Source organism: Eretmochelys imbricata, chromosome 2 (genome assembly GCF_965152235.1).
Source record: "Eretmochelys imbricata isolate rEreImb1 chromosome 2, rEreImb1.hap1, whole genome shotgun sequence".
Taxonomy (NCBI): Eukaryota; Metazoa; Chordata; order Testudines; family Cheloniidae; genus Eretmochelys; species Eretmochelys imbricata.
In genome coordinates, this window is record NC_135573.1 from 189,068,273 (window position 1) to 189,095,074 (window position 26,802).

At 37.2% G+C, this 26,802-nt stretch overlaps 1 protein-coding gene across 3 annotated transcripts in view; it reads left to right on the plus strand.

Annotated features, from left to right (window-relative positions):
- Positions 1–26,802, plus strand: part of LARS2 (leucyl-tRNA synthetase 2, mitochondrial) — a 106,080-nt gene that overhangs the window by 16,592 nt on the left and 62,686 nt on the right. For all 3 annotated transcript variants that reach the window (XM_077811134.1, XM_077811133.1, XM_077811135.1), the window contains exons 4-7: positions 4,128–4,219; positions 7,540–7,600; positions 22,537–22,626; positions 25,515–25,658. In XM_077811134.1, the coding sequence (XP_077667260.1) occupies positions 4,128–4,219; positions 7,540–7,600; positions 22,537–22,626; positions 25,515–25,658 (387 nt within the window). The remainder of the gene's footprint in view (positions 1–4,127; positions 4,220–7,539; positions 7,601–22,536; positions 22,627–25,514; positions 25,659–26,802) is intronic.

Below are 26,802 nucleotides of genomic sequence, written 5' to 3' on the forward strand. Positions count from 1 at the left end.
GAGGGGGCTCCATGCTAGCTAGCTCGGCCAAACTGTTTCTGGGGCCGCTGAGAAAAACACATGAAAGAACAATGGCTGTGACCCCCTTTTAATAGAATGTTGCACATGCTCCCTCTTCCTGCACTGGTCAGGAACATCACACAGCCGCTCTGGGGAGTCTAGCCAACAGAGGAGCTAAATTTTCCTGGTCCTTGCACTTGGGGATCATAAGCAAAGAGTGAAAGAGTTATTGTTCCCGCTCAGCTGCCCTTCCACATCCTTACAGAGCCAGATATAGATTGGCCCTTGAACCCAGAGCAATTATTCAGAAGTGTACTGTAGGCACATTTCTAGTTGTACAGAAAGATGGAGATTATAATGGGAGGTGGGAGAGAATTGTAGAATAAAATGCTATTTCACCAAATGTAACAGCTCTTTCCATTCCAAATCCCTCAACATTTAAACAACAGTCAGGAAGAACTGATGAGAGGATGCTTACCTTCAGTGTCCCATTTAAAAAAGAAACCCCATTAAAAACCATTTAACAGAATTTTTAGTTAAGCAAAATTTTAATTTAATCTATTTTATATCAGCCATTTTGATTTTTTGAATGGCCCCAGCATGCTTAAAGGGCTGTTGTTATGTGGTGTCGGCCCAAAATGTGTCTCAACATCAAATGATTGTAATCTCAGGGAAGTGGAGAATGTATTTTTGTTTCTGGATATGTTTAAAATAGGGCAGTCAAGCAACTTAAAAAAATTAATCATGCTGTTAAACAATAGAATACCATTTATTTTAAATGTTTTTGGGTGTTTACTACATTTTCAAATATATTAATTTCAATTACAACACAGAATACAAAGTGTACAATGCTCACTTTATATTTATTTTTGATTACAACTATTTGCACTGTGAAAAACAGAACAAAAAAATGTTTCAGTTAACCTCATACAAGTACTGTAGTGCAATCTCTTGATCATGAAAGTTGAACTTACAAATGTAGAATTATGTACAAAAAAACTGCATTCAAAAATAAAACAATGTAAAACGTTAGAGCCTACAAGTCCACTCAGTCCTACTTCTTGGTGAGCCAATCACTCAGACAAAAAAGGTTGGTTACAATTTTCAGGAGATAACGCCGCCTGCTTCTTGTTTACAGTGTCACTTAAAAGTGAGAACAGGCGTTCGCATGGCACTGTTGTAGATGGCATTGCAAGATATTTACGTGCCAGATGCGCTAAAGATTCATATGTCCCTTCATGCTTCAACCGCCATTTCAGAGTACATGCTTCCATGCTGATGATGGGTTCTGATTGATAATGATCCAAAGCAGTGTGGACTGATGCATGTTCATTTTCATCATCTGAGTCAAATGCCACCAGCAGAAGGTTAATTTTCTTTTTTTGGTGGTTTGGGTTCCATAGTTTCCGCATCAGAGTGTTGCTCTTTTCAGATTTCTAAAAGCATGCTCCACACCTCATCCCTCTCAGATTTTGGACAGCATTTTCAGATTCTTAAACCTTGGGTCGAGTGCTATAGCTATTTTTAGAAATCTCACATCGGTACCTTCTTTGCGTTTTATGAAATCTGCAGTGTGTGTATTCTTAAAATGAGCAACATGTGCTGGGTCATCATCCGAGACTGCAAAAACAATGAAATATTTGCAGAATGCGGGTAAAACAGAGCAGGAGACATAGTATTCTCCCCAAAGGAGTACAGTCACAAATTTAATTGATGGATTATTTTTTTAACACGCATCATCAGCATGGAAGCATGTCTTCTGGAATGGTGGCCAAAGCATGAAGGGGCATATGAATGTTTAGCATATCTGGCATGTAAATACCTTGCAACACCAGCTACAAAAGTGCCATGCAAACGCCTGTTCTCACTTTCAGGTGACATTAAAAATAAGAAATGAGCAGCAGTATCTCCCGTAAATGTAAACAAACTTGTTTGTCTTAGCAATTGGCAGAATAAGAATAAGGACTGAGTGGACTTCTAGGCTCTAAAGTTTTACACTGTTTTGTTTTTTGAGTGGAGTTATGTAACCAAAAAAAATCTGCATTTGTAAGTTACACTTTCACGATAAAGAAATTGCACTTCAGAATTTGTATGAGATGAATTGAAAAATACTATTTCTTTTGTTTATCATTTTTACAGTACATATATTATTAATAAAAATAATAATATAAAGTAAGCACTGTGCATTTTGTATTCTGTTTTGTAATTGAAATAAATATTGAAAATGTAGAAAAAAATCCACAAATATTTAATAAATTTCAATTGGTATTCTATTGTTATAAGTGCAATTAATCGTGATTAATTTTTTAATCACAGTTAATTTTTTTTGAGTTAATCGTGTGAGTTAACTGTGATTAATTGACAGCCCTAGTTTAAAAATCTGCTTGGTAACCGGAAAAGCTACAACAAAAAATACACTACCTATTGCTTTGTTAGTGCATTGTTTTTTGTGTAAATCTATGCTCTGGAACTCCCTGTGCTAGCTTGAGTCACAGTTAATGAACAAATTTTTTTTCCAGAACTGAGCACTTTGCTTGTAATGTCTTTGATGGAGCTGGTGCACCAACAGAGGAATAAAATAGTGCAATATTAGTTTTTAATCAGTGTTTAAAACACAGAATGTTGGGGAGACAATATCCGTTAAATGTTGATGCTTATATAGAGAGGTGGTACTGCAGGCACTATATAAATATCTAAGGGAGGTGCTTTTTGTTTTTGTTTGTTTTGTATGTTTCAAATGGGAAAGAACCACAGTTGAAGTCAGGAGATCATTTTTTGTTCATGTGTTTGGTGGATTACGTCAAATTAAGCGTAAAAATAACTCAAAATAATAAGAAAAGGAGTGCTTGCACCTCAGAAATTAGTTATTTTTTCCGGGTAAAGATATTAGCATTTGTCTTCATATTCAGCTTCTGATATTATCATTGCTAGGTTCCTGAGTCACTTCACTAGGCATTTACACTACTGGCTTGTTTGTTTAACTGTTCCTCCTTTTTTTTACAGACTTCTAAAATCACACAGGGAGATTTTTACATAATGATTATTTGACATAATGATTATTACAGGGAGGTCAAATTTTATGTCTTGTAAACCTTTTAAATACTATTCTTATCATCTGCCGCTGCTAATCTTTTATATGTAATAGGTCATAATTACTGAATTTGGTAACATTTAAAATGGTAAGAAACTCTGTCTCTTTTACAAAGCACCTATCACTGTACTATCTGGACACATTTAACGGCAACATTACTGAGGTGTTAAGTTAAACCATTTTTACACTAGTACCATATATTCAGGAAAAGAAAAATGCTGCTTGAATATACTGTGCTGCTGGCTTACTAATCAGTTAGTTATCAGTAGGAAAGCTATGTACAGGTTGCACCACTTTAAATCAATATTTTTGTTTCTGTAGTAAACCTTGGGTTTTGTTTTTTTTTCAGTTGTCATTTAATTGTCATCTTTCTAAAATAATGTGTATAAAAATCTTCAGCCAAAATTCCCAAGATTGTTTTCACAAAATTTACTGAAAACTTTTTAGGGTCTCTGTGTTTTATTTTGCCTGTATTATTTGGGGCTATTTGAAACTTTTCCCTTCCCCATTTCTCACTTTATCCAATTTTTTTATTTTGGTTTAACAGGCAAGTTTGGATCTTACCTAGAGCTATGCAACAGGTTCTCAGATATGGGAATTTGTGTCCAAACGCACTTGTTCTTCATCTTTTCACCCTTTTCTAGCATAAAGATTTGTATTACAACAGCTTCTTCTGACTCGTAATGTCAGTTGCTTTGTGTTTTGGTATAGTTAGAACATTAGACAAATTACAGAGGGTTGATATTATCATTGTTAACCCATTATTGAAATAGTGACCGTGATGCACTATGTGAGTGATCTATAGATTAACTACTCCTACTGCATTCATGCTTCCTATGTCACCAAACAACAGCAGGCAAACATATTTCATATTTCCATTAAAGCTGAACTAGTCCCAGTGGCCCTTTTTGGAGTGACTCAAATCAGGGAAAGCAAATGCTGAAGTGTGAAACAGTTCATTATTTTGAGCCCTGAAGATGTTACTAACTCCATTCCAGAGAGTGACAAAGGATAACATTTTTCATTTTTGTTACAGGTGATAAATCCGATGGGATGGGATGCATTTGGGTTACCTGCAGAAAATGCTGCAATTGAACATGGGCTGCACCCAGCAAACTGGACACACAGGTATTTTTTATTTACTTTATTTATACTGTGATTTTGATAAGTACCTAATGAACTGTAAGTTGGTTAAATTTTAAAAGCGAAAGTATATCACTGTGATTTTATAAATTCAAGATGTGATCTACTCCAGATCGCAAGTTGTAGAAGACATAGTAGTTGCATATTATAAATAGGACCCTACCAAATTCACCGTCCATTTTGGTCAATTTCCCAAACTCTGAAATCAGAGAGAGATAAGAATAAATCCAAACCTGTTTATACTGGAGAAAAGTGTTGGTGTAGAGTACATAACTGAGGGAAGATGAGTTCTCTGGCTGGATTTGCTGACATTTTCACTATCAAATTGGGGTTGGAAGATGATTGGGCCTTTGTTTGGGCCTGACCTTGTGAAGTGACAAGCATCTATATTTCCTACTAAGTTCAGTGGGAGTTATGAATGTTCAGAACCTCTCAAAATTGGGTTCTCCTTCTCCCATTACTTATTGACTGTTAGTTTTAATAATACTGAGCGGAACTTTCTCTGACTAAATCAACATTAATTTTTGTAGATGATATGTCTACAGATCTCCTATCTGCAATTAATTTGTTTACCACCTAGAGGGTATGGTGGACTTGGCCATGTATTCATTTTCTACTTTGACCTATTCCCTTCTCTGAAAACCTCCTATGCCCCGTACCTTTTCACTTGGACAGATACTGAAATTGTTTAATTCCTTACCCACTAAAATATTAGAGGAGGCAAGGAAGTCAAATTGATTTTGTTAGAAATAACTAATACTATGCATTGGTAATTTATGCTATTTGCCTTATATTTATTGCTTGCATTTTCTTTCTACATTGTCTGGAGGAGAATATAGAAGAAAACAAATTACCATCTAGCAAAACACTAGGAATTGGCTTTTGTTCTTTTTATTCTCCAGAGATGGAACAAACGAAGGCCTTATATGTAATGCATGGCAGACAGTCAATTATGTACTACATAAAGGTAGTTCAGAGGAAATTGTAGACTGCTGAACTCATAGAACCATTGCACATACACTTGGCTTTACTATATCTGCCCAGTGTCCCCCCTCTGGGAAAATGCATATCTATTATTACCGTAGATTACTTATTGTGTTATCTCTGAGGAAGCTGGGCAGTAAATTGGTGATCACCACCATCTTCTTCCCATCCCCTGCGCTAAACCTACTGTAGCCTGAATTCAAAGCAAGGCTGTCTAAGGTACTTACATGGCCCCCATCATGGTAGTATCTGAGTACCCACAATCTTTAATGTACAACACCCCTGTCGAGGTAGGGAAGTTATTATTATCCTCATTTTACAGATGGAGGACAGAGGCACAAAGAGGCTAAGTAATTTGCCCAACATCACCCAGGAAGTTTGTAGTGGATCAGAGAATTGAATCTGGGTCTCTTCTATTTTTGCTGCCCTCTTATTTTTAGATGTGCCTCTTCCCTAATAACCTAGCCTGGGCAGTTTTTTGTTTCTCTTTTCCTTTAAGAGTAAACTGCTAATGAAGCTTTTTGTATTTATGTAGCTGAGTCCATAAATCTCAGAAAAAAATACAGTTAAGCCTCTTGTAATAACATTAATTTGCCCACACTGTGTATACTATCTGTAAGTTATCTATACATTTAAAATAACTGCACATATTTGCATTTATTAGCTCAATGTGAGAGTCCTAGGATTGTTATGGAAGCCTTATCTTTAGCATTTCCTAGTTTATTTCCCCTTTCCCCTTGGGATATCAGGACTAAATAGGAAACTTTAACATTGCACTATCTAGTCTCATTTTTATTGATTCAAAAATAGATTTATTGCTTTTTTGACTTCCCTCGCATCATATGCTAATAGTTTCTGTTGACAAAGTAGTCAATCCCATAAATCTCTTTTATACTGAAACATGTGTGCTATTAACTTAATTAATATTTAAACACTCTAGGACTGTTATAACAGAACTGTTTTAAAGCAAATTAACAATTCATTGTTGAAACTGCTTACAGTAATACACTGAAACTAAAACCACATTTGTATTTCCTATTGTTTTTATTTGTACTACGTCATAAAACTACTAAATGTAGATAATTAAAAATGAACCTCAGTTAAGTTGTTTACTGTGTGTGTCTCTTTTCCTCTTTTAATAAACACAACAAACTAAGGCCAGGTCTACACTTTTGTATATAGGTCGGTTGTGGTGTAATTTTTTAATGACACTTTTATACTAGCAAATGCCCTGGTGTGACTGTCTCCCAATCCTAGGTGTACCCTAGCCACTGTCCGATCCTTTCTCTTTAACTAAACCAGAGTATTTCCTAACCAAAATATAAAGTTAAAAATTTCCAAAATGTTAATTCTTACCTTTAATTTCCATAGAAATATAAACATTTATGAACATCCAATTATGTTCCACATTGTTATGCCATGTAGGAGGCGCATATTTGGGAATCCTCCTTCACTTCCCTCTGCCAGGACTGGTGGAGAGCAGTTGTGTTCTGATACTGGTGTGCAGGCCTGTATGCACTGGGGGGAGTGTACTGACCACCATCAAAGGGAGGATATTGTGGTAATTCTCTTCAGTGAAAAGACTTGAGAGCAAATAATGCCAATATTAGTTAAAATTTTAAAGGAATTCCTTTGCAGTTTCTCGCATGCTACCCCTAGTAAATGGGAGGAGCTGCCTGTAAATATCCACAATGCCACTACGTTATCTACCTTCAAATCTCTCCTTAAAATGTGACTGCCATGATGCCTACAAATCACTCAGCAGTGGTAAGGCAGTTGTTAAGAAGATGTCACAACACATTACACTTATCACTGTCGTCTCATTGTTACCTGGTGCTCCCTCTGTCTGTTTCTTGTATTCTCCTGATAGGTCTTGTCTTATATTTTGATTAAGCAATTGGGGGTAGGGACTGTCTTATTGTTAGGTATGTGTACAGTCTGTAGCACTGTGACGCTGGAGGTTCTACTGCAATACATATACTGAATAATAATGGGAAAGCATTTTCTCCAAAACTAAAAGTTGTCCTCTTCTCTTCAATTACACTCAAGGTAATGGCAAAAATCAGTGTGTAATATAGGTGGTCATTGAAGGTTGAACCAAAATGCACAGGAAGCCTTTAAAGTGGCCACATAAGAAGGATTTGCCTATTAGACAACTACTTCAGTTGGACTGCATATATAGGATAATGATATTTAGCAGTTCTGTAGTGCCTATGTGGGTCAAAGAGCTTTACAGGCATCTGACAACAAATGTATTACATAATCAAAAATAGTTAGGAATATTTTTAATACTCTTGTTTCATATTTTTCTTCTTTTGCAGTAATATTAAACACATGAGGGAGCAGCTTGATGCACTAGGTCTGTCTTTTAGCTGGGAACGGGTAAGCTTTTTTTCTCTTTAAGTGTATGCTTGTTTTGTTTATGTATGAAAACTATTCAAAATGGAATCGGTGTAATTTTAGGTAAAACAGAAACTGGGTAATACGTGAATCTGGATGGTCACTGCTTCAGACTGTTACACACCATAATTATACTTGAAACAAATTTGGAAAACTTAGTTGCCAAGCTTTTTCCCTTTTGAGATACTCACTGACACCACTCTTTTCTGCATAATGTGGGGGATGAAGGAAACACTCCTTTTCTTTTAGCATTCATCTCAGTTTTGCATTAGAATAATTTTTCCCTTTGCTTTTTTGCCCATCTACAGTAGAACTTCACAATGCCATAGTTAAGGCATTGTATCAATAGTTCTTTTATAAACCCTATGTTTGTGTGCCCTAAAATATTACCTGTAAGCAGAAATTTGCCATATTTGCACTCCCTCTGTTTTTTCCCCCCTTTTCTGTGGTTGTGGTTATCAGAAAGTAAACAAAAAGTTACTTTTTGAAAAGACACTGCTATCTAAATTTTTTAAATGATGTCTTTGGTTTATAACGTAAAGAGTGCTAAGTGAAGTTCCTCCTATGATATGGCACTGTGGAAGAGAAGGATAAAATAGCTAATACATAAATTGGCTCTAAGTCCATGTATGGTAAAAAATTGTTATAAGGACTTGTACTACATATTTCAGTAAATGTGTTAAAATTAATCCAAATAATAAACCTAAGTGCTCTTAGGAACCTTTTCTGTTTGTTGGATAAATGGCTTTCCATTTAAATATTTTTCAGATACTAGTTTGTGGTATGAAATTCCTTATAGGAATTAATGTGTTTTTAATTTTTAAAAGTATGTAAAGATATGATAGATCAGAGATGGAAAGGAAAAGTTAGAAAGACATTTTTGCTTATTAACCCTGCCTCTTCTCTCTTGTCTTAGGTGTGTGCATTGGAAATGTACACTATATGATGTATGTATGGCCTTGCACAATATATAAAATGTATCAGTCTAGTTCACAGATTTGTGTATGTCCCAATGCACACTTCATAAAGTGTGCATTGAATCAGGCAGGGCTCCTGTGCATTATAAGATATATATTTTCAGATGTGCTTTCTTAATATGCACATATTTATCATGTGCAGGGAGTGAAGAAACTGTTCAAAAATAGTCTCTTTAAATGCTGGATTATTCTGTTGTTTAAGAGACTGTAAAGCACTAGCTTGTATTATCATAGTTGTCTATATCATCATGGGAGAGAGAGTAGGAGGGAAGTGTATTGGAAGCTGGAAGATCTATTTAAAACAGAAGTGCTTGAGAAGCAGCTGTTACCAAGGCTTTTAAGGTAAAGAAAATCAATCAAAAGACTGCAATTATGGAGATAAGAATGAAAATTTATTTATTTCTGAAGCACCATACATAGCAGGGTTATTGCATTTACCAATAGATTGAAGTTATTCACTACCTTTGTATTCTCAGTGGTAAACTTTGATTATTACTTCAGTATGATTCTGCATAGAAAGGCAGAGGTGTTAACCTTGGGTTTTTACGGCAGGACTATAGCTCTGAAAAGAGAGAGGATTTGTTTTCTGCATGCCAGTATAAGACCTGCCTTCTGTTTTCATTAGCCTTAGAGGTAAGGATGCTTGGTTATATGGCTAAAGTCTCAGAATCGTGCCGCCGCATGTGGCAATGAGATCACTGTTGCTGTTTTAGTGAGATTACAGTTCCCCTGCATAGCCAAGAAGTTGCTTTGGGAAGAACAGTCTAGGAGAGGAAAGTTCACCCAACACATGATTCATATCTAAATGTTTCATGCATTTGTAAGCTTTCTCATGTCCGAGAGAGATTTTCTATATATGTAATGAGGAAACTTTTCAAATCATTAAACCTTTGTGGGCCTACTGTAGTGTATCCTAAAGAGTTATTGCAGATGTTCTTACCTCTCCTGAAAGACTGTTCATCTACTATTTAGATCTTTTACATAACTTTAAGACATTGGCTAATAGATAAAACTGGCTATTTCTGGGATGTTGGAAACTGAAATGGGAAGGGTATATGATTGTTGTGAGATAGGGTTGTCAGACTGAGTGAAGTGAGTCCCATCGAATTTTCCTGGTGTGGTCAGTTTGTGAGCTTTGCGCTCACCTTCCTAGGACAGCTTATTTAAATATGTGCCCCCTTGGAAATTGCTGATGCTTCAGAGGTCTCTAAATATTTGTGGCAGGGTCAGTGACACTGGCATAGAGTCTATTTTAAACTTTGCATTGATGGGGTGATTTAAAACATTTTCTGAAACAGGCTAAACAGAGTTAATTGAAATTCATAGAGAAGTTGTTACATAGAAGAAAGCAAGCTGGTGAGTTCAGTATTTTGTTTTTACTTAATTTCAGATGGCTGGTCCTTTGCAAATATTTAACTAGGATGTTAATGGCCTGAACAGCTGCTTAGAAATGAAGATACTTACTTATTTAATGGAAAAATCAGCTGACATTGCCAGAGACTCATCTCCTGAAAATGATGGGGAAAGTGTCTTTATCATGGGTTGATCAAGCTATCCATGGCTCTTTGACAAAACAGGAGTTTCCATTTTTTTAGTGGAAATTTATTGACTTTGCTTAAATTTCAATAGAGCATGACACATAACAAATATACACTAGAAGAGCATGGTAAAAAAGAAGTTAATAAAAATGGAATTTTAATACTTAATATGCATGGCTGTGCTTAAGAAGCTGACTAAATATAAAATTATCTTTGGCTTTGCTACAGACTCCTGTCAAAGACTAGTGGAACCCAGATGTGGTTTTATTATTGAACTGAGCTATGAAGTAGATACGGAGCTTTCCTATGTGACTAGCCGCCAGAGGTCAACCTCTTGTATTCTTGTTTTTATTAGTTTCTTTCACAACCTGAAAGATACCTTTTAATGTTTTGGTTTGCATGTTGTAGTCAGCAAAATTGTACAGATAGAATACAGAAGGATCTCATGGTAAGCATTATAACATCAAAATTTAGCAACATCATTTCAGAGAGCCAATAACTCAGATCTCTTAGTATATTACCTGTATTTTAAACAAAATAATTAATGGAATTAGTGGAATACTAGTAATGGTCTAAACGTTTCAAAAGTTTCTAGTGATTTTTAAATGCCTCAATTATTAGGTGTCCAATTTCAGACATGTAGAGCCCTGATTTTCAAAGATGTTGAGCACCTGCCCTCTGAAAATTGAGCTCCTTTAAGATGGTGCAAGCAGGGCACCCAAAATCACTAGTCATTTTGGAAATATAGGTCATTATATAAAGTTGATGGTACTTTAAAGCTCAAAATTTTAGAAGATATTTGGATATTAGAATTTTAGATATAGAGTGCCTCAAATGCGTTTTTAGGATGATATCCTTTTCATAATAATTCTGGTGAACCTGTGTTCTTCATTCTAGCATTGCTCTAATGAATTTAATGGGCATGAAACAATAGTTGTTAGTTGCATTTTCATAGGTAGGGACCTACCAAATTCAGGGTCCATATTGGTCAATTTCATGGCCAGGGTTTTTTTAAATTAGTCAATTTCACGTTTTCAGATGTTTACATCTGAAATTTCACCCTGTTGTAACCATGTAGGTCCAAACCCAAAAGGCGGTCAGTGTGGGAGGATCTCAAGACTGTTGCAGGGGGGTTACTTCTGTCCTGCTGCTGGTAAGGGCACCGTCTTCAAAGCTTGGCAACGATGAGAGAGAATACCCTGGAAACCTATGCGGAGCATAACATTTCTCAATCTGTCAGAGTACCAAGAGTTCAAAAGCTGCATGTTTGAAAAACACTCTCTACAAGACTTTAAAGAGATTTAAAGAGTCAAAAGCATTGTAGTCTTGCTTTACTTGTTGTTGTCAAAGTAACCAGAGTTTTGGGACTCCTGGCAATAGGATTCTTCCAAAATACCATTATACTAGACAACTACCTCCCACTGTACAGACAACTTCCTGCCACTGTATAAACTGACTTTTTAAAAATTTTCTTTTTAAAAAACCAGTCAATAAAATTTTCACAGAGAAACACATCACCAACAGCAAAAAATACAGACTTTATGACAGAACTCCCTCTGTTTCCATCTTGGGTTCAATCAAATGAATGCACATTCTCATCAAGCCACCAATTCACAACTAGATAAATTATCAAATTGTAACTCTCTTTATCCTAGAATACACTCTCCATGCAAACTTATTCGTGAACCATTTCAACCTGTTCATGCTGAATTTTCATATAATTTTCATGTAAAAATAATATTTCTTTCCTCCTCATAGTAAATTTTAAAAGACAGTAATTCTTTGACTGATATTTTTCTGTAGTTTGTTCATTTTAAAATGACCTTGTTTACTGCCTGAAGAACAGTTAAAAGTTTAACAGTATATACAGTACCTGCTAATTTTCTTCTCCATCGTGGTCATTACTTGTGTCTTTATATCCATGTAAAGATTTAGAGTCACATCTTCAGCTAAGTCAACACAGTTCCTTTGATTTCAGCTGAGGATCTGGCCTTTATTACTCAAGCTGGGCTATTTACAGATATTGGGTTTGTAATGTAAATATAATTTTATGAGGTTGTAAATCATTTTGGAAAGTGGATGAAATGCTTCTGTAGAAATCTTGGTTTGATAACAATCATGCTATATATGGTTGAATAGAAAAGGAAACTCTTGACATGCCGCAGCTTTTAGTATGGGAGTAAAATAGCTCAGAGTCGCATTCTGCATGATCTTTGCATACGATGTAAACAACACATGAAAAAATAGGTTGCAAGTCCCTCAGTAACAAATATTTAATGGCTAGGTAGGAAATGTAGTTTGGTCAATCACCTAAAGATCTGTGAAAACCAGGAAATTATTTTACTTCCAGCAATCTGGTTTCTACTTGGATATCAGAAAAGCCATATGATGCCCAAATGGACAGGTAATGTATTAAAAACTGTTTTGGAGAAATGCATCCAGATTTTTTTTGTTTGTTTCCCCTTAATAAGAGGAAGTGCAAGTGCAGTGCAACTGTCTTGATATTTGGATGTGCTAGAAAAGAGTCCTTACTAATAAATGAAGAACTGGGTTCCCTCTAGTCAAGTTATGTATTATTCACAAAACCTAGCTCTCTCTCCCAGGCTCCATATATTGCTGATATTAAAAAATAATACCCATGGAAATAGCTTAAAGGTAAACTTCAAAAATGTTCTTTCTTTTTTTTTAAATGCAAACTGGTTAAGTTTGTGGTTGAGTAATAGAAAATGGTATGTGTATAGAAGACTTTACAGATTATTACATTATAAAATAAGGCACGTGAAAATCAGTTTGTCCTTTACTTATAAGCTGAATCTTGCATCAGAATTCTTTAGATCCTTGCATATGCAGCAATCTTAAATGTGGATTTCCTCTTCTTCCCGCGACACCTGGAAGCAGGCCAGAATTTTGACCTGGGCTGGACTTAAAGGTATGTCTCCACAAGGATAAAAGACCCCCAGCAGGCCTAGGTCAGCTGGCTAAGCCTGTGGGGATAAAAATTGCTGTGTAGATGTTTGGGCTTCAGGATCCCTTGTCGGATCCCAAGAGCTTGGGCTCCAGCCCAAGTTCAAATGTCTACACAGCAATTTTGAAATCCGCCAGACTGAGTAGGCTGACCTGAGCCAGCTGTGACGGTGCCACGGGTCTTTTATTCCTGTGTAGACGAACCCTAAGTCTCCTCTTGGAAACCCTAACCAGAGTCAATAGCTTCCAAAGCTGCACCGCACTCAACTTTAAATTAGCAATGCTTTTATTTGTTTAAATTGAGAATTTGTTTGCAACAGAACCTTTAACTGAACTTCAGACAGTAGTGGTAAGCTGCCAATTAACTGATTATACTAACTCCTCCAGCATAATTCTCCCTGGGTGGGCATAAAGGGCCTAAGAAAGGAAATTACTGGATAAGAATACATTTTTCCTTCTATGTCCAGCAGTCTTAACAGTGGTATGTTTGTAGCATTGAGTGTCATCCCTGAGTTAGCAAAGTAACATTAACTATAAACAATGATAAAGATACTTTTTGGTGAAAGTAACAGATATATTTGTGACTAGCCAGTGGACAAAAGGAGGAATGGAAAACTGAGAGGGAGGAAGAAAGAAGAGGGGGGAATCCCTCCCCTCAAAAAACTTGTCAAACAACCTGGTGGCTATTTGTCTCTAAATCTGTCACAGACACTGAGGAACACATGCAATAGGCAAATGAAAAGATTATTTCATTTTTGTAAATATGGTGGTGTTTTAACATGTATTCTATCTCAGAAGCAAAAATGCTCGTCTTCTAATAGGTCAAAACACATTCACCTGAACTGCTTTGTGTTATGGAATTTTTTTTTGCTCTACCCCACCGCCAAACAGGTGATTGTATGTCTTATATACTGCAGGACTGTGCTCACAAGCAGAGGAGCTAAATTTGATAGACTGCAGGAAGAATCCCATCTTCTAGTTTTGCAGACTCATTTTTTGAAAGCTTTTCTGGCTTTTTGTATCAGAACAGGTCAAGACCTTCAAATCTGTGTTGGGATCATTTGAGGCAGCACAGATAAAACCTTTAATACACATTTGTCTTTAATTAAAAATGTTAACAAGCTAACAAAAGGATATTTCCAAAGATAATTGTAGAGTTTTATAACTGGGAAATATGAGAATTTTTTTCCTCTGTAAGTCTTAATGTGCTAAACTAAAGGCAGAAGGATCATATTTTCACATTGACTTTGGGGGTGGTTCTTGGCTTGTCATCATTTGCAGTGACACACATTCTTGCTGATCTCAAACCTTGTTCATTTTTAGAAAGTCTCTTAATGATTGACTCTGTAATGATGTTGTTGCTGTACCTTTTTCGTGACATGTAACTTCAGTCCTTCATAGTTATAATGTTAAATTATGGGTTTGACTGATCTCTTTGCTGTTTGGTGATTTGAGAGCACATCCTTTTCAGTGACCTATTCTCCTTCATCTCCTTGTGAATGGCAAGCCAGATCACCACCTACAGGAGAGAGAACAAATGAGATTCTGTTTGCACCAGTTGAATTTGTATTGTGTAGTTCTAAGTATGCGAACTATACCATTTTAAATTGAGAATGTCATCTCCTGTAGTTTCAAATGATAACCTGCCCATCAGGATCAGAGATGAGCCTCTGTCCATTTTATTACTTTTATCTTGACCTTTTCTGTTAGCTTGTTTCAATTGGTTTATGGGTGTGAGGCTTCTATCCTATCCTGATATACAAAAAAAAGTTCAATTGGGACTGATCTCCTCTCTCTTACATCACTGATATTTACATGGACATAGCTCCAGTGAAGCCAGTGTAGTTTTGCCAGTATAAAACTGGCATCGCAGAGTGGAGAACCAGGCTAAATTAATTGAATATGCAAATAATACCAAATGTGTACTGTATTGTCTGAGACACGGAAGTCAGGGTTTTTATCAAGTGGTCCATTTTCAGCACAGAGTATGGAGTTAATGTGGTGTTAAATCTTCACACACTGCTGAAAACTTACCATTAAATGTCTCTCTTTGGTCTTTAAAGACTTATTTTCGGTGCTGAGACATATTTGCACAAAATGTATTGTTCATAGCTGCATGTCAATACTGTAATGTTAAAATTGTAGAAAATAAACAAAATTATTAAGCAGAGGTATTTCAAAGGCCTTTGAATGTCAGGTGATGTTACACGTTATGCCGCAACAACTATAACACGGAGAAAAAAGGCATTGTGGTCCAAACATTTTTAGGAGTTTCTTGATCACATTTGCTCAGCTTAGAAGTGAAAAGTTGCTAGTGTTTTTCTAATTGCCAACCTTGGAATCTGATAAATCAAAAATATGTTTTTTGACTTAGTGACCACTATGGGAACCTGAACAGAATCCAGCTCACACTTCCATTGTTGTGCTGTTTTTGCAAGGCTAACAGAAGGAAAAGTAGTAAAAATGTATTTGTGTCCCTTAAGCAAGCACACATGAATCTAAAAGCACCCAGGCAATGGATCTGTTGTGCAAGAAGGTGCCATTTGTATAAAGTTACAGAGTTTGACAGAGTTCTTTTGCTATTTTCATTTTGGGCCAAACTTGAAAAACTGGCCATGCCAATAAAAACATGCTTGTATCCATTACATCTATAATTTATTTCACAAAAAACTAGGATTTGCATGCACAGCTTTAGAAAATATAGCCCTTCAGCCCTTTAATCTTTTTCCAGCAACAATTTAGGCCTTTAGTCCATGTTCCTGAAACATTTTTTTTGTCTTTGAAGTTTTTTTAGAACTAGTGTTTTACAAAATATTGGACATTATAAAACGTTTGGTTCTACTGACTATAGAGTTCTTGCATAAATATTTTTAAGTTTACATTTTAAACTTTTATTTTCCAACACCATATTCCATCAGGAGAATGATTTATAGCTCTATTAGTCTTGCTCCGTAGCACAAACATGGGGGTCTGAGTTGCACACATCTCGTGGTGTGTGTTTGTATAACATATATTAAAAGTGCAGTGTGCTTTTCCTAACATTTCTGTTAATTCCAAACCATATCTCTTCCAATGTTTCAAAGGCACTAATCCTGAATGAGGCAAAGCTGTGACTATTTAAAAGTAGATTGTTTTTATTCAGTGAAGTGCAAAAAGTTTCTGAAAATTGTCTTAGGTGAAAAAAAATGCTGTCCATGATATTGTCATCTGCTCTCCTCTTAACTTCTGCCCCTCCTCTATCTTCTTATAACACGTGGCTCTTGATCTCACTTTCCTCACAATCCCCCAGCTCTGTGATTTCCTATCTGATCCCTTAGTCTCACTTCTCCTTGCTATCACTTCTTATACAAATTTCAATCTTAGATCACTTTGCTCACTAACCTTTGACCTTATCTTCACAAAGCATTGCTCCCTCTTTGATTTCTCAATATGAGATCTCCTCAGCAACTATCTTATCTCCTTCAACGAACATTGCATGCTCATCCCCTTTTACCACCTCTCCGCCATATTCTTCCAGTCTGTCAACATGTACAACTTCTCAGCCCTTTCCTTTTTTCTTTCCCTCACTTCCATGGTTCCCTTCAGTCCACTTTCTCCTCTACCCTCAACTTTTACCCTTCTCTTCAAAAGTAAAGTCCACCTGTCACCTTCCAGGATACAATCCAGACCAATGAATGGTTGTCATCACCTACCATGCAACCTTGGGTGTCTCACATTGCTTTGTTGTTGTAGCTCTCAACTTGGGCTACTCACAAACAGCCAAATAGCATGCAGGTCACCCCCTGAGTGTCTGGGTATAGTTGCAGTCCTGGCTCTAGCAGCATGTTAGCAAACACAAGCCATGCTCTGGCTTGGTTAATACTTTCAGGGTGACCTCAACACGCTCCCCATCCTGAATTTCCCCCAAAATATGTATTCTGCAGTGTCCAGCCCTCTCCTGGACAGTTCAAATATTATAGGTCCGTTGCCCCTGCCAGGGGTCAATATGCAACAGTTTGCTACTCTAACTGGAGTAACCAAACAGTTCAGTTTAACTACAACACTAGTTGTATTAGTTTAGATTTATAAAACAAGTTTATTTAACTATAAAGTCAGAGTTTAAGTGCCTATATAACTATAAACTATAAAGTCAGAGTTGATAGAGCTGATGGAAGAGAAGATCCTAGGATTGGAGGTGCAGGTGGAAAGTCTGGTTGAGTTTAGAAGGGAGTTTGCGTGGGTGATGGAGCAAAGATATGAGGCAGCTAAAGGGAAAAGCTCAGACTTGCAGATGGAAGCAGGACTGAAGAATTCTGAGGGGAGACTGCTGGGTGAAGAAAATGGACAGTGGAAGGATGTGCCTAAGAGAATGAGGCAGAGGAAAAGACGGGCTAGTGAAGGAGAAATAGAGCTCAAGAACAGGTTTGCAAAGTTGGAAAATGAAGAAGGGGCTCAGCAGGTGGTCACTGAAGGTGGAAGGGCAAGGAAGAAGAGAAGAGCAGCTAGTCCTATAGGAAAAGGGGAAGAGTCAATGGAGACTACACCAAATATGAGCCCCAGGAGGATACAGGATGGGTTGAGGAGGATTACAAGGGAGAATAGGAATGGAAAGAACTTGCAGCCAGAGGGAACAGGGGTTAGACCGGACAATCGCACCGTCACCAGGAAAAGGCAGATCTATGTGATCGGGGACTCCTTACTGAGAAGAATAGACAGGCCTGTAATGAGAGCTGATCCAGAGAATAGAAGGGTGAGCTGTCTTCCAGGTGCTAAGATACGGGATGTGGACCTGAGGTTGAGAAGGATCCTAAAGGGAGCGGGAAAGAATCCACTGATTGTCCTTCATGTGGGAACAAATGATACCGGTAGATTCTTGCTGGAACGTATCAAGGGAGACTATGCCAGGCTGGGGAAGACGCTTAAGGAAATCGAGGCTCAGGTGATCTTCAGTGGGATTCTGCCTGTTCCTAGAGAAGGGCAGCAAAGATGTGACAAGATTATGACTATCAACAGATGGCTTAGGCAGTGGTGCTATAAGGAGGGCTTTGGGATGTATGGCCACTGGGAGGCATTCATGGACAGAGGACAGTTCTCTCGGGATGGACTCCATCTGAGTAGGGAAGGAGATAGACTTCTAGGATGGAGGCTGGCACAACTGATTAAGAGAGCTTTAAACTAAGAATTTGGGGGAGATGGTTGGGAGATGTCCAGGTTATCTCCACGCCGGATTTTAGCATTGGGAGGGAAGAAAACAAAGTAAGAAAGGATACAGCCGTGTGTAGGAGAATGGACATAAGGAGGAAGGGCAGTGTGGATACCAGTCTAATAGGTCATACTTGTTGTAGAATGTCCGTGCCTAATCGGGCAAAGAATGTGAGTGAGGCCAAACAGCAAAAATTAAGATGTTTGTACACCAATGCGAGGAGCCTAGGTAACAAAATGGAGGAACTAGAGCTACTGGTGCAGGAAGTGAAACCAGATATTATAGGGATAACAGAAACTATGGTGGAATAGTAGTTATGACTGGACTACATTTATTGCAGGGTATGTGCTGTTTAGGAAAAACAGAAATAAAGGTAAAGGTGGTGGAGTAGCATTGTATATCAATGATGAGGTAGAATGTAAAGAAATAAGCGATGGAATGGATAAGACAGAGTCTGTCTGGGCAAAAATCACATTTGGGAAGAAAACTACTAGAGCCTCTCCTGTGATAGTACTTGGGGTGTGCTATAGACCTCTGGGATCTAATTTGGATATGGATAGAGCCCTCTTTAATGTTTTTAATTAAGTAAATACTAATGGAAACTGCGTGATCATGGAAGACTTTAACTTCCCAGATATGGACTGGAGGACAAGTGCTAGTAATAATAATAGGCTCAGATTTTCCTAGATGCGATAGCTGATGATTCCTTCATCAAATAGTTGCTGAACCGACTAGAGGGGATGCCATTTTAGATTTGGTTTTGGTGAGTAGTGAGGACCTCATAGAAGAAATGGTTATAGGGGACAACTGTGGTTCAAGTGATCATGAGCTAATTCAGTTCAAACTGAACGGAAGGATAAACAAAAATAAATCTGCGACTAGGGCTTTTGATTTCAAAAGGAGTGACTTTCAAAAATTAGGGAAATTAGTTAGGGAAGTGGATTGGACTGAAGAATTTATGGATCTAAAGGCAGAGGAGGCCTGGGATTACTTTAAGTCAAAGCTGCAGAAGCTATCGGAAGCCTGCATCCCAAGAAAGGGGAAAAAATTCATAGGCAGGAGTTGTAGACCAAACTGGATGAGTAAGCATCTCAGAGAGGTGATTAAGAAAAAGCAGAAAGCATACAGGGAGTGGAAGATGGGAGGGATCAGCAAGGAAAGCTACCTTATTGAGATCAGAACATGTAGGGATAAAGTGAGACAGGCTAAAAGTCAAGTAGAGTTGGAACTTGCAAAGGGAATTAAAACCAATAGTAAAAGGTTCTATAGCCATATAAATAAGAAGAAAACAAAGAGAGAAGAAGTGGGACCGCTAAACACTGAAGATGGAGTGGAGGTTAAGGATAATCTAGGCACGGCCCAATATCTAAACAAATACTTTGCCTCAGTCTTTAATGAGGCTAATGAGGATCTTAGGGATAATGGTAGCATGACAAATGGGAGTGAGGATATGGAGGTAGATATTACCATATCTGAGGTAGAAGAAGCGAAACTCAAACAGCTTAATGGGACTAAATCGGGAGGCCCAGACAATCTTCATCCAAGAATATTAAAGGAATTGGCACATGAAATTGCAAGCCCATTAGCAAGAATTTTTAATGAATCTGTAAACTCAGGGGTTGTACTGTATGACTGGAGAATTGCTAACATAGTTCCTATTTTTAAGAAAGGGGAGTGGGGGGAGTGATCCAGGTAATTACAGGCCTGTTAGTTTGAAATCTGTAGTATGCAAGATCTTGGAAAAAATTTTGAAGGAGAAAGTAGTTAAGGACATTGAGGTCAATGGTAAATGGGACAAAATACAACATGGTTTTACAAAAGGTAGATCGTGTCAAACCAACCTGATCTCCTTCTTTGAGAAAGTAACAGATTTTTTAGACAAAGGAAATGCAGTGGATCTAATTTACCTAAATTTCAGTAAGGTGTTTGATACTGTGCCACATGGGGAATTATTAGTTAAATTGGAAAAGATGGGGATCAATATGAAAATTGAAAGGTGGATAAGGAATTGGTTAAAAGGGAGACTACAGCGGGTCATACTGAAAGGTGAACTGTCAGACTGGAGGGAGGTTACCAGTGGAGTTTCTCAGGGATCAGTTTTGGGACCAATCTTATTTAATCTTTTTATTACTGACCTCGGCACAAAAAGTGGGAGTGTGCTAATAAAGTCTGTGGATGATACAAAGCTGGGAGATATTGCCAGTTTAGAGAAGGACTGGGATATCCTACAGGAGGATCTGGATGACCTTGTAAACTGGAGTAATAGCAATAGGATGAAATTTAATAGTGAGAAGTGTAAGGTCATGCATTTAGGGATTAATAACAAGAATTTTAGTTATAATCTGGGGACGCATCAATTAGAAGTAACAGAGGAGAAGGACCTTGGAGTATTGGTTGATCATAGGATGACTATGAGCTGCCAATGTGATATGGCTGTGAAAAAAGCTAATGCGGTCTTGGGATGCATCAGGCGAGGTATTTCCAGTAGAGATAAGGAGTGGTGAGACACTCTATACAAAACAGTGGTGAGACCTCATCTGGAATACCGTGTGCAGTTCTGGTCTCCCATGTTTAAGAAGGATGAATTCAAACTGGAACAGGTACAGAGAACGGCTACTCAGATGATCCGAGGAACGGAAAATCTGTCTCATGAAAGGAGACTCAAGGAGCTTGGCTCGTTTAGCCTAACCAAAAGAAGGTTGAGGGGAAATATGATTGCTCTCTCTAAATATATCAGAGGGATAAATACCAGAGAGGGAGAAGAATTGTGTAAGCTCAGTACCAATGTGGACACAAGAAAAAATGGATATAAACTGGTCATTGGGAAGTTCAGACTTGAAATTAGACAAAGGTTTCTAACCATCAGAGGAGTGAAGTTTTGGAATATCCTTCCAAGGGAAGCAGTGGGGGCAAAAGACCTATCTGGCTTCAAGATTAAACTCGATAAGTTTATGGAGGAGATGGTATGATGGGATAACATGATTTTGGCAATTAATTGATTTACTATTCATGGTAAATAGGCCCAATGGCCTGTGATGGGATGTTAGATGGGGTGGGATCTGAGTTACTACAGAGAATTCTTTCCTGGGTATATGGCTGGTGAATCTTGCTCGCATGCGCAGGGTTCAGCTGATTTCCATATTTGAGGTCTGGAAGGAATTTTCCTCCAGGGCAGATTGGAAGAGGCCCTGGGGGTTTTTCGCCTTCCTCTGTAGCATGGGGCACGGGTCACTTGCTGGAGGACTCTCTTCACCTTGAAGTCTTTAAACTGTGATTTGAGGACTTCAATAGCTCAGACATAGGTGAGAGGTTTATTGTAGATGAGATTCTACAATAGGGTGAGATTCTGTGGCCTGCATTGTGCAGGAGGTTGGACTAGATGATCATAATGGTCCCTTCTGACCTTAATATCTATGAGTCTATGAGTATAATGTATTAAAGACAGAAATGGTTACAAGAGAAATAAATATAAAACATTTTATAGTAGCTAAAACTTAAACTAGACTTGGTTCAAGGTAAAATCCGTACCACAGGTTCCCAGCACCATTGCTGACCAAATTCTCAGAACAGGAACTCCGCCAAGGTCAGTGGGCTGGTTCCTATGTCATCTTAAGAGAAAGAGAGAGAGATACCCTGGGGTGGTTTTGCTCCTCACTTTTAGAGTCCAGTCACCCTTTGAAATGCATTTTCCTGCATTTTACCTGTAGATAAATTTCGTTCTTGCTGTGAGGATGGAGATGTGGAGTCTCATGGTGAAAGAGGTTCCATGTTATTGTTTGCTAAAATGCAGATTGATCTGTTCCTGCCCCACTTCGTTGCCAAAGAATGGCCACTTGATGGGTGATTGCCAATGCACATTGATGACGCCTGGCTAGAGGTGGCAGCTTGTCCTTTGTCTTTGAGAAACTGGTTTACCCCCTCTTGCTGCCAACTTCCTCAAGAAAAATCAACCAGATCCACCATGAAATCCCTCCCATCCCATCCCTTGGGCTGGAATAGCAGCATTGTATAAACAGTGTTGCAGCTCCCTGGGTTGGCTGTGGTTTGGGGGTATTGAAGGACATTTTCCCACAAACCATGATTTCTCTACATATGCATATGTACACTTTTCAGTCATAGTGCACATTTTCTAAATTAATTTAATACAGTACATATTTTCCCTACAGGTTGCAATTGTTCATATGGTCTATTAAGTAAATCCCTTGAGTTATGATGTAGCAGGAAGATAATAGAATGTTTTTTCCTTTCTCTTTACAGGAAATAACCACTTGTTTACCAGAGTACTATAAATGGACACAGTACCTCTTTATTAACTTATTTGAAGCTGGGTTAGTCTATCAAAAGGAGGTAAGTGCAAACATTGACCTATAAAATTATGCATATACCTTAAACTTAATGTCCTAAGTCACTCATACTATAAATAATGTCTTTCAGGCTCTTCAGTTCACATTCATTAAGGGGACAGATATTTGCATTACTGTGTTTGTGCTTTTGTATATCACTGTAAAAGATAACAAAATGTTAATGGGTAACTATCTTCCACTGCTAGGTATAATGGCAAGGCAAATCAATTATCTTTATTATCAAAGTGGTATATAGGGGCCCTATGTGCAATATTGGTATGCCAAATGATTGATGTAGATTGGATTTGTTTATTTCATGGCTCCCCTAATGTCATAGAACGACTCCTGCTTACTTAGGGTGCTGTCCTCCTCCTAGCAAAGTTATTGGAAGATTTACCATTGACCTAAATGGGATCAGGATTGACCTCATCAGCAATAAGACCCTTCAATCTGTGCTGACACCAGTTAATGCACATCTTCAGCTCTGCCTCCAGCACACTTGAGATATGCCTTAAAAAGTCTGAAGTATCATTTATTGCAGTTATAAATGGAGTACTAGAGGACCAACTGTGGTTTTGCTAAGGCTATAAGGGTAGCCTTGAGCGAAGATGGATGTAGAGCGCCATTCCATGATTGGGAATGCCAGGCTAGTAATTACCAGTTTACACATGGTTTAATTAGTCTGGGAGCTGGAGTCAGTGAAAATTAACAGAGTCTGTCTCTGTCTTTCAGCCTCACTAAAGAACCCAGTTTATATTCATCACGGCAGAATCTTGTCTCTTCTCTAAAGTGAGAGACTGCATGAGTTCTGAACACAAGTGGAGAGGATGCAGTAGTGAGACAGAAGGGACAAAACACAGCTTTAAATCCCTGATTATGACTTTCAACTATTGACTTACATGTGTTGTTGCTCTATCTTTTTCTTCATTGATTGTGATGGAGTTTCCTATTTGAAAATTTCTAGATTGTGTAGTAGTGCTAATTAACACCACTGTCTCATGGCTAGTTTAATCATAATCCAAGATTTCAACATATATGCTTCTCTTCAATATCAGCAAACCAAAATCATCCCATTTCTTCCCAGCTTTGGGTCATAGTTATTTAACAAAAGAAAACTAGTTCATACTGATACTGCTTCATTTTGGCTTTTTAGCATTTTATTATTTTTTTAATATTGTCTGTTTTATGTTCATCAGTGTTTTATTTTAACTTTGCAGTGGTCTAATCATCTTGTTAGGGAGTTCTTTATAAATAAAATGGTCACTATTTTTAGAGTCACATTTACAATGTGATATACCATTATTGAAGATATGTATTTTGATTGGCTTTGAAAATGGATTGTAATAAATTAATCTTGCATGGTCTGATATTAAATATCTTCTTAATTTAAAAAAAGTTTGACCTTATTTGTAGGTTAAAGATAAAAGGTAGCTGAATCACATTAAGCATGAATTCCCATGAAATTCTTGTATTCATGTGAGCGTGATTTGAAGATAGGAATTTAAATTTTTTATCAAAAATATCTATATTTAATTCATTCTGTCATCATTTATATTGTATAAATCAATGCAGGCAATCAGATGATGCATAAAAAGTCACTGTTACTAACAATAGTATTCCTAAGGGGAAGGGAATCAAGCAACTACATGCTACAGTATTTCCCTTCACACAATTTGTGAAGTGGTTTTTGCTGCTTCCCAAGCACAGGCATTGTGTTTAAGAAGAAAAAAAAGTTTTGAAATTGGGATATTTTGAAAGGAGAATGATGATAAATATTCAAAATGCAGTAACATGAGAGAGAAAATCCTTATTTATTTAAATTCTGAGATTTTGAGTCTTCCCCCTACATAATAGGTTTATTTAATTTATTTCAAATAATGTGTTAATGTATAAAACATTGTGGAGCAGAGCTGTTTTTCAATTTGCCTGTAAGTCACTCTGTATAGCTCAGCTGAAGTTACTAAATGATGCTTTATATGGTGGATTGATTTTCACAGTTGCTATTATTCTTTTCTTGTTTAAATTTCCGTTCATGTTTTTTTTTTTTAAATAAATGCCTGTTAGCATCTCTCTTTCATTTACCATGCCATGAGATTCTTTCAATCTCTTATTATAAACAGTAGAGGTTCCAATCTTTCAAAATTATGCATGTCTTTTTCTGCTGTGTATAACATGCAGTATTTGTGATTTAGGCCGAAACACAAATTGCATACATGTGATTAAGGCTGGACTTGAACACGGATATTTTCTCCACTGTACCATTTTGTATTTTCTAGTTTACTTGGATTGATATAAATAGGAGAGCGTGATATCTAAAATAACCTACATTGAGTAGTCAAATTCAGTGCAGGAAATGTTAACTCTGTTTAACTTACTTATATTTACAGCTGACCAGTATTACTTATTGAACATTTTTATATGTGATTCTTCATCCTCTCAGGTTAGAGCTCCTTAGCTATAAATTTTCCTCATACTTACCCCCAGAGCTTTTGGATCGGTACCAGCCTATTTAACTTCAGACTATATTCTTGCTCTGTAAAGTCAATGAGAATGATGTTCAGTAGTGTTTTAACTTCATTATTGAAGATAACAAATGCCTTTGGGTTAGTATACCCTCTGTTAGTACAATCAATCCAACTGTATGTGTCTTAACTCTGTAGAAAGGTAGCAGGCTTCACTGTTGGCCTTTGAGTTCTGAAGAGCACAGTGTCCAACAGATCCTCAGTTGAGTCTCAATTCATGGAGATGACTCTAATGGACATTTTTATGCAGAGATCATGGGAGCTTTGGAAACTATCTTTGTACTGAGTACTGTCAATATCTGAGAAGTTAGATCCACTTTTTGTGACACATATACTAAAACTAGTACTTTGTTTCCTGAAACGTTTTTAGGCCATGGTTAATTGGGACCCAGTGGATCAGACTGTTCTAGCAAATGAACAGGTGGATGAAAATGGCTGTTCGTGGCGTTCAGGAGCAAAAGTGGAACAGAAGTACCTCAGACAGTGGTTTATCAAAACTACAGTTTATGCAAAGGTGAGAGTATGAGGTTTTTGGACCTCACCCCATAAAATCTTTCTTCAGGTCTTCATCAAGCTAGCAGGATAATGTTATGCATGCATGCGCGCAGACACTATTATTCCTATTTGCTTTTCTCCTCCTCCTCTAAAGTAAGAGATCTAAATAACTGGTTTAGGATTCAGCAGTGGAAAAGTCAAAAATAGGAATGGTTTGTTTTCACCATTAGGTGCTATTTGTTTATATCCAGTTTTTATTTTTTTCTCATATATGGCCAATCAGGAAGATTAGGTTTGCCTTTCACACGTGCTTCTTATAGGTAAGGATCAGTGTTTTAAAATATATTTGAGTTGAGTAACCCTGTCAGAGTCTCTTCTCCCTTCACTTGTCATGTGAATCTTCAGCTAACAACAGGGACTGAATAATCATTAATTATATTTTTTAAATTCTTTTTCCTCCTTGAAGCTTCTACAAAATATTTGATCATTACCCATTTAATATAAACAATCAAGGCACATACTATAGGTAGATCATCTTTCTGTTTATCTACACTCCTCTTTTGAATCCACTTGCTTTCTCTGTGATACTGTTTCTCCCTTTTTTCTCCTGGCTACTACTTTTGCTTAATCTCCAAGTATGTGCTTAAGTAACCCACCGCATAGCAATCATGCACAAAGGGTCAATGATGTGTTATGCAGTCACCTTGGATGTTGCATTAATCAAGTGTACCTTGTTTCTGCACATAACGTTCTTTAGGCTTCCAGTATGTCAGGAGAGTTTTTTGGTTTGTTTTTAGAATTGGTTATTGTTACTGCACCTATATTCATTCATTTCTTAAAATAAAGAAAAAAAAAATTGAACAAAAATGCTGTTTGCTCATATGGCGCTTCACCAGTGATGACACATTTTCAAGCATAGAAAGAGTGACAATGCTTTAAATTTGTAGCAGGAACCCTTATTTGTTGACTATGCCGATACTATTTTAAGTAATCATGCCCATGTTCTCTCATTTTTCAAAACTATCGGTAAACTTTAGATACTGTCAAGTAACATTTACAGATTCCTTTTTTTAAAAAAAGTAAATTTTAATTAGCTTTTTTGTTTTGACAAATTTCTTTGGTAAAAGTATAATGAGCTTAACTGATGGCATTATTATTCAAAC